Consider the following 9,382-nt stretch of genomic DNA (forward strand, 5'->3'; position numbering starts at 1 on the left):
TATATTGAGAATACTGTCCCAAGAGAAGATGCATTGGCTTGTGGGGAAAACAATGCACTCCACTTTTCAGCACATACGTTCTATTATTAGGAACCATATTTATTGATATTTTTTGAAACTTTATCTGACTAATTAGTTTGCATTGACAAAAAGTCTTTTTGTAAACAAAAATGTAGAGTTGTGTGTGCGGGTCATCAAATTGTACTGTTGCAAAAATGATGGACTGTATTTAGACTTGTTTATATGTTTTCATATTTATCCTACTAGTTTTTGAAGGAAGAATTGAATAACTTTCTTGGCTCTGCCTTTAATGCCCATTTGATATTTTTTCCTACTTGTATCTTGCCTCGTACCACAGTGCTCTGCTTATCTAAACTATGGAAGTGTGCACCACATATTTACCCATTATATCATTTTAATCCAAATGTCATCTCTAGACATGAAATTCCTTTTTACATGAGCATTTTAGGTGGGAGTGCATTATCTAAAAGTGCAGATGAATAGATTTTTTTTCCCTTCAAGAAATGAAACTCACTACTCTGCAAAGGGCCAATAAAAGACCCATGCACTAGTGACCGTTCATTTAAGGCTCCTAAAGTGGTTTGACAAACCTGTGCTGATCCTTTGCATAGGGGCAAAATGTCAAAAGCTGAGGAAAATACAGGGGAAATTAGGAGGATTCTATTTCACTTTTGAAATGGTCTTTTCTTTTCAGGAGTTGCAGAGGCAGAAAAAAGTCCAATATTAAGTAGATTTTTTTTTCTGAACTGGTTAGTGACATGGCCAACCTATGCATTTCAAACTTATGAACTGGATTACAAAAACTCGGGAGATTTTAAAAATATTGGTTTTGGCTTGCATTTGAACCGTCAACAGAATACTATCTCTGTAGAATTCATGTGTCCTAATTATAAGCTCTAAATTCAAACTTAAACACCCACACACACATGTGTGTGTACCTTCCCCCACTGGCTGTTTACATGAATACTCCACTGACTATCATCTTAGTTCTGAAGTAATGGAGCAGTCGTTCCATTCTTACCTCCCCACATATTTCCAATTACTCTTCTCCAATTTACTCAGTTTGCTCTTCCTCTCAGTCTTTTCATGCTCCCAGTCTCCTACTAACCCCTATGTTCAATTGCTCTCACATTTTCCCTCTGTTTTTCCATAGTCCTCCCCTCTCTAATTATTCCTTAGTCTCCTTCGGTTGCTCCTGCCTGCAATTTAGTTTCCAGACTATTTACTCCAAATGGAGGCCAAACTTTTGGCAGGTGTGCCACAAATTAACCCTGGACCAATCCCAAATGACACTGACTCCTTCCCTGGCCTAATCTGCTTTCTGCTCCCTACCCTGTGTTCTCCGTCTGCTCTGCTTTATGCTTCCTTCCCTGTATTCCCTGCCAAATCTGCCATGTGCCACACATAGAGGCTGATAGTGCCCCTTGTGGCATGCATGCTACATATTAGCCACCCTGATCTAACTCAATCCCTCATAGTTTTGACCCATTTTCCAAACTACATGGAGTCCATAAAGAAACCAATTTTCATAAAGGCATTCTGTAATTTCTGACCATAAACATAATGGAAGGTGATGGTAGCCAATTTGAATAAGAGAAAAAAACAAAAAAGGAAAACAGCTGTGGAAGGTCACGAGAACAGGAAAATGAGACAGTGGCTCAGGAGTGGTTTTTAATTAAAGTCATACATAAAAAGATATTATTTTCACACTTTGAAAATATCAAGAATTTTGGAAGCCAACATTTTAGAACATATCCATATGAAAGAGGGTGTCACTGCTGATAAACCCAGTAATCCTTAGGTTTCCTTACCCCTATTTCCAAATTGCTCTTCATGTCTACACGAGATACTGACTGTGCAGTTCTTACTACCCAGCCATTTAGTACTTGTATAAGTATAAACAAGTCCTAAATGACTGCACAGTAACTGGAGTTACTGTGCAATAGTATTGCCAAACAGCTTTTAGGTGATGCTGACTGTGAAGTAGCTCATTACTACTACTACTGTGCAGTAGCTTGTTATATGCATCCTGTCACATGACACTACTGCTCAGTAATTACAAGCTACTGTGCAGTCAGGGTCTGATGTAGATGCAGCCATAGTTGACTGCTATTCTCTGGCAGTATGAATTCAGGAGTACATGATACAGTCCTATATAAGAAAGCAAACTCCTGGCTTGAAATCATGTTGATTCCAGTCCAGTGTTCCCACAATCTTACATTACATTATTTTTTTAAGGTGAAATTAATGTCTTTTTTTTAAGATTATGTAATTAATGCTTTGCCAGGGAACTTGGTTGCATAACCCTAGGATAGGGAGGAGAGGTAACTAGGAAACAACAGAAGTTAGGGAGTAAGACTCAATTTTATGTTCTTAAATCCACAATAAAGTTTGTTAAAATACAAGCAGTTTGATGTTTGAAAGCAATTAGTATCCAGGAAGCCTATTGATTGACCAGAATTCCCAGTTGTGCAACACCTGTGAAAACACTTAAATATGGATTTAGGAATCTAATTTTCAGGCATTCCAGTTTGATTCTAAATGCCTAAATGGATTATAGACAGACAAGTTGAAACTTTGAGCTCGTCATATATGTCCTTTAAAGATCTCGCTGGCTGACATGAGTACGTAGTACACACAGATATCTGAAGGCATATTTATGTGATTATAAGCAATTTATTTTTCTGTATTTTTTGTGAGTGATTTATGTCTGCTGTTTATAGGATTTACCCGGGGTTTAGAAGGAGGGGTTTTTTTCTGTGAATTAGGTTGTTGTTCCTGTAACATTAATTCCTGTTTGAGCTTGAGCCTCGCTCTCCAAGCTCCCATGGACTTACGTGGAAAAAGAATCAGAGCCTTTGCACAAGTTTAAGTAAATGGTTTGTGTATTTAATGTACAGCTATCACGTATGCATGTTATTTTTCAGAGGACAGAAGTGACTTGCTTGAGTACGCAAGTCAGACACTTTTAGCATGGTCTCTATTCTGTTAAAAGGATGCAGTTCTCCACCTTGACATGAACAAATTCACTTTCAGTTACATTGCTGAAGGGATGGCTGCTTTCTGACTTCACTGTATTCAAACAGTTAACAACACACCTAAACTTTGCTTAAGTGTGAAAAGCTAAGCTATCTGGGATTGTAGTCATGGGTAGCATACAGACCTTACTCTTTAACAGCCCAATCCTGGAAAGTTCTGAGCCCTTAACTCTTGTTGAAATTAATAGCAATGAAGAGCTCTCATCAGGATGCATGACAGAGCCATAAGATACAGGAAAACAGTAATCAACCTCGTCAGAGTCCAAGAACAGATAAGCATGGGCCTCCTATAAGTATACAGTCAGAGCCCTTTGCCAAAAACAGAGCTAAAAGTGAAGGGATTTTTCTACAGGACCAATATTTACAAATATTTTACATATATACATATTTATATATTTATTTATACCTGGACAGTATGACATTAAAGGGATCATTTATACTTTACAAATAAAACGTTTTAAAAATGTATATATCATGAAAAAAAAAAAACTTTTTATTGCTTGCCTTCAAACCTCATACACTTTATCAGACTATTGCACACATCTCTTCAATACATGGAAGATCTACATTTATATATAAATATATATGAAAATAAGAATATTTCTATTTGAATGTTTCAAGTAAAGTGCTCATTTTTCAAATAATGTTGATGAATAAGGATAATTTGATTGGAGGAATTAAGGGAATACACATTTCATTAGTGTTGCTCCCCTTTATGTGTTAGGGAATATAGATATATTTTAATTATTGTTCAGGTCTGTCTTTACTTTAAATTCTACTAATAAAATGCATTTGTGACCTTGGCATCTATACTATCATGCAAAGCACAAAATAGATTCACATAAAAAACCAAAGAAAATAAAACAGAAAATAAAAGCAATGTCAGATTTTTTCATTGTTTCCATGTATTAAGATAAGTCTTTTATTCATTTTTAGAAATATTTGTACAACTTTGTTAAACTCTGAACATACCTATTTTATGCACTATACTCAAGTACTGTACAAAACTGCAATAAATGACACTATACGACTACATATGTTTCTACTATAAACACACCATCATAAGGGTGCATCGCTTTTAAAAGGTCAACTAATAACTGCTAATGTATATGTGAATCAAAATATTTTTGATTGGCCAAGTATATTAAAATCTAGATACAGTACACGATTATTTTATATTATGATTTACCAGGCCTTTAGGGGCATAAAGAACATCTGCAAAGATTCAGAAAAAAAGTAATTTTACTGATAGGTATTAAATAGTCCTATAAAATTGCAAATGGCAGCTCCGATTTTGCTATTTTTGCATATATGAAATTGCTGACAATTACTGACGATGCATAAATGCATATTAAAAATTCAAATCTTAGCAAAACCATTTTTAGTATACAAATTGTAAAGTTATGTCAGTGAAATGTAAAGTTGCAATTTACAAAAGCGGCAATACATCTGGCCCCTTAGGACAACTTCTCGGACTAAAATCATGAACTGTTGTTTCCTCTGAAAATAATGGCTTCTGTAGGCAGATATAAGGAAGCCATTTAAGGCAGATTTGACTCTATTACTAAGCAGAAAAAAAAGCATCTTTTATTTCTGATATACTTAACCCTGAATCATTCTGGAGTGTTCATTACCAATATTTATGAGTGTAACATAAACATAATTAAAACTAACAAACAAGCAAACAGACTTTCCTGACCATGATGAACAGGAAAATGAGCTGAGCGACTTGAAAAAATTTTGAAAAGAAAACCAAAATATTTTCTAGTAGACACTGATTGATGCTAAACAACATATGCTCATTAACATGAGTTTAAATCATTCTTTAATAATTTCAAAGGTCTATAACTAAAGAACTAGTATCCTTAGTATTCTACTAAACTTTACTCAATTTTAAAGCAAAAACAGTATTCAGAATGGTTGTGAACAAGAGAACAGCAAGAGCTCACCACTCTATATATGTACATGGGCACCGCTATTATATGAAATAATTATCTTTTTAAAAAAATCACTTTTTTAAATGATAGGTTCTTCCATTAAATTATCAGTTATTTTATAGAAAAATATTTTAAACTTTAAATTAAAAAAATATTGTTCCTAAATAATTCTGCAGGACCATATTTTCATTTCCTTGTGGGGGTGGGGGGTTATACTTCTGTATATCTGAAACCTGGGTTAAGAGAACTCCCCTGGGTATAACTTTTAAAGAGCTGGCTATATTTGCCATGGGTGCTATCTGTTTACAAATCCCATGAATAAACAGTGTGCCTCCTTTGGAGATACACAGATAAGCTATCTATATACACTCTGTACATATTGGTTCACAGATTAGCAGTTATTAGTCGTACTGTACATAGGAAACCAACCTATCTGATTATAATGATGCTATACACCCCCAGTGCAATTTGGCTTTTAGGTTGATGGGGCAAAGCCAAGTAGGACAGGTTCTCTATTTAAATATGTAGCCCAGTACACTAGGTTAAAAGTACCAAATAAGACTGGAAACACTATTCTGGACATTCTGTCAATTTTGCTAACACTGTTGAATGTTTTCTTTGCTTCCTGTGGCTTGGCTTCTGGTTTTCCCTTGTTGGGTTCTGCAGTTGTAGCACTCTTGGAGATTGTTGGTAGAACCGAGTCCTTGGTAATATTTGGAGCATAATTGGCAACGGCCACTGCATAGGCATTATTTTTCTTAATGACAGATGCTTTTTCTTTTTTCTATCAGAAGACAGCATGAAATTAAATATTTATTGCATCATACACTTGGCATACCAGTTTCAGTAAGTCACACCAAAAATTAAAACAAAACATAAAACAAACAATAAGATGGTAAAATAAGAATCACCATGTACTATAATGAGAAAGCAGTATGTAGCGGAGGAACCCTTACTCTCTGAGAGAAGGTATTGTTTCACATGCCAATCCTATGCAAGGGTCTGTAAACAGAGTCTCTTATATCATCTGAAGTTCCACTGAAGTCAAAGAGACTCTTCAGGAAATAAGGGTTTGTGTACTGTGGAAATCTTTGCAGGTCTGAAATCTTAGAACAACAGCTACTATCCAGGTTGACAGAGCTGGCCTCTGAAAAGCACTGCAATCTTTACTTTTGACTCAATGGTAAAAGTATGGCTGTAACAAATGGCAAAAGGCCAACAGGAATTGGAAGTGCCTCAGCAACACAAAATGGCAACCCAGAATAAAAGGTAGGAGTGACAAATACAATCTTACTCTGACCCATTATACAGTCCTTGTTTTAGTAAATCGAGGGGACCATTCTAAAACAGTCCATTTGATGGGACCGTTAATGACAGATTGGACATTAAAATGCAAAACAAAATATAGATCTGTGCATTTGTTTGAACACATTAAGATCCGGCACTAGAAGAAGGTGCATACCTGAGGATTGTCAGTACTGCTGCCCTTTATAATCACTGCCTCAAGTATGCATTATCTTATCCCTGCTTCACATCTGAAGGCAATAAGGACTGCCAGTAGCCATTCCCACTCCCAAACCTTTTTCTTTTCCCAGTTTATTCCAAAGCTGCATGGAGTTGAGGTATAGATTAGCTCTCTTGTACTATTATATGCACAAAATGTGGACTAGAAGTTATACATGCATGCATGGTCCACAAAACTTTTCCACTCCTCCTGTTCCCTGGAGGATCTACCTGTGAATTATATAAGAAAGCATGTTTTAAAATGTGTAATCACCATTTCTGTTTTCCCTGTTTCTGTTGTTTGTGTACCTTTGCATTCACTCAGCTGGGTTCATGATTTTAAAAAGCCTGATTTCCATTCTTTTCAGTTAACTCCATTTCACATGTGCTAACAAAATAATGCACTGTTTAGTTTGAAAACACTGTAGGGGAATAGATAAAACTTAAAAGTTTTAATTCACATATCTCTGCAAAGAATAGGATGAAACAGCATTATGATCAGAGAGATGTCTCATTCTAGGAGGTTCATAAGTGACCACTGTTTTGGTTTGTTTGTTGTTTTTTTTTTGGGGGGGGGGGAAGATTTTGTGAAATTCTCTTTGCAGGAGTTTCATTTCAATTGTGGCACAGATAGAAGTGACAATTTTTACCCAAACTGGCCACAGAAAGCAGTCTATAGCCATGACTAAACAAGTGCAAGATTGCAGACAGCTTCAAAAATGGCTGATCAGCCAAATATCTGAACCCTCATTGCATTTCCCATTTTGAAAACTTTGCAGCCTCGCAGGGCGATTGCTCGTGGAAACTGGCTGCAGGCTCACAGCCAGCAGCTATATTCTCTTTCCCCCTGGAACCAACAGTGAACTTCTGTTTGGTCCCAGGGATCATTGTAACTCAGAAAGCTTCCTGCAAAGCATTCTCAGGTACAGCAGGGAGCTACATTTCTGTCTGTACCCTTGGTGGTTAGATCCCCTGACTTCAGGTTGAAAGACAGTTAGTTCCCCCAACTCCCTTTACTAAAGATCTGCGGGGATTTCCTAGTTATCAGGACCATCCGTACAACTTGGAGTTTGAGGGGAAGAGCATGTAATGCAGGGCTGTGAATCAGAATAACAACAGGGATATATTTCTTGGGAGATACAAAATTTCCAATGCCTACTTCAGGGTTAAATAAGAACTTCAGTGGAATGTGAACACAGTCATTTCTTGTTGCCCTGATGAACTGCTCTTTAGCTGCTAATTGATGGACATAAAAAGTCAGGGGGAAAAAAAGTATAAAATAAAGAGGAGAGGGGCATACTAGCCAACCTACAAAATCCCTTCCTTTATGACAATAAGTGTGATTTTAATACTGTAGTCCTCTTGGGAATATTGAAACTTTAGCTTTGAAATATCAGAAGATAAAAAGATAACAGAATATGAAAATAAATACCTCAATATTATAAACACTCTGGTATGGAAAAGCTAATTTTGTTCCAATTACAATGACTAAATTTCAAATATTCAGAAAGAGAGTTATTGGATTGATCATACTTATATGATTTCTTAAAAGACTTATTGTTTTCAACTAACCATATGTAATTGACTTTGAAAAAAAAGCAGATTATTTTCAGAATGGATAGTTCAAAAGCAGTAAAGTACCAATACTGAGAGAAGGAGCACATTGTGTAGTACTTACTACAACAGGAAACAGAACTGGACATTTTAGATTTGCAGGAAATAAATGAAGAAAATATCAACCAATTCATGATAAGGAAAGGGGTTTTCATATGAAGAATGACAGTCTAAAGTAGATGTGCTGTTGATGCCAGAATACTAGAATGTGGCTTGTATAGTCTTCTTCCCAGGGAAGGCATGCTAAAGCTGTTAAGCAGCTGCCACTTTTAAAATCATGCCACAACACTGTTACGTTTATTTAGACAAACAGCTGAAGGATGATCGGAGACTTCTTAAGGTCTTCTTACATCATTATATTATAGTGCCAATGTGCCAGTCAGAAATGCTTATTTTGTTTGACATGCAGAAGTTATTCCTAGACTCCTGATTCTGCAGTTCTGCTATGTGTACTATACCTGTTCAATGAATTAAAACTTCAGGATGATGTTTTTTTCAGGAAAGTCTCAGCAGTCTCTTTGTGTCTGTGCACTTAAGACATCAATATATCTTATTTATATGAAGAAGCATCCATACTCCAATATTTTGTCTGATCTCAGTTTACATTTAATTTTAAAGTCTGCTGCCAACAAGCAAGTAGGGATAAGCTTTTGGTGTTCTGAGCCATTTTCAAATACAGGTATACCTCGGAGATATTGCGGGTTCGGTTCCAGACCACCGTAATAAAGCGAATATCGCAATAAAATGAGTCACACGAATTTTTTGGTTTCCCAGTGCATATAAAAGTTATGTTTACACTATACTGTAGTCTATTAAGTGTGCAATAGCATTATGTCTACAAAAACAATGTACATACCTTAATTAAAAAATATTTTATTGCTAAAAAATGCTAACCATCATCTGAGCCTTCAGCGAGTCGTAATCTTTTTGCTAGTGGAGGGTCTTGCCTCAATGTTGATGGCTGCTGACTGATCAGAGTGGTGGTTGCTGAAGGCTGGGGTGGCTGTGGCAATTTCTTAAAATAAGACAACAAAGAAGTTTGCTGAATCCACTGACTCTTCTTGAAAATCTGTTGTTTAGTGTAGCCACCTTCATCAATTATCTTAGCTAGATCTTCTGGATAACTTGCTGCAGCTTCTACATCAGCACCTGCTGCTTCACCTTGCACTTTTATGCTATGGAGACGGCTTCTTTCCTTAAACCTCATGAACCAACCTCTGCTAGCTTCAAACTTTTCTTCTGCAGCTTCCTCACCTCTCTCAGCCTTCA

At 36.3% G+C, this 9,382-nt stretch overlaps 1 protein-coding gene across 1 annotated transcript in view; it reads right to left on the reverse strand.

The window, feature by feature from the left end:
• Nucleotides 1-2,038: 2,038 nt before the first annotated feature.
• Nucleotides 2,039-9,382, reverse strand: part of GABRA2 (gamma-aminobutyric acid type A receptor alpha2 subunit) — a 116,360-nt gene continuing 109,016 nt past the window's right edge. The window contains exon 10 of the mRNA XM_019553427.1: nt 2,039-5,780. Within this exon, the coding sequence (XP_019408972.1) occupies nt 5,472-5,780 (309 nt within the window). The 3' untranslated portion in view covers nt 2,039-5,471. The remainder of the gene's footprint in view (nt 5,781-9,382) is intronic.

The sequence above is a fragment of the Crocodylus porosus genome, unplaced genomic scaffold (genome assembly GCF_001723895.1).
Source record: "Crocodylus porosus isolate Cpor-Errol unplaced genomic scaffold, CroPor_comp1, whole genome shotgun sequence".
Lineage (NCBI taxonomy): Eukaryota > Metazoa > Chordata > Crocodylia > Crocodylidae > Crocodylus > Crocodylus porosus.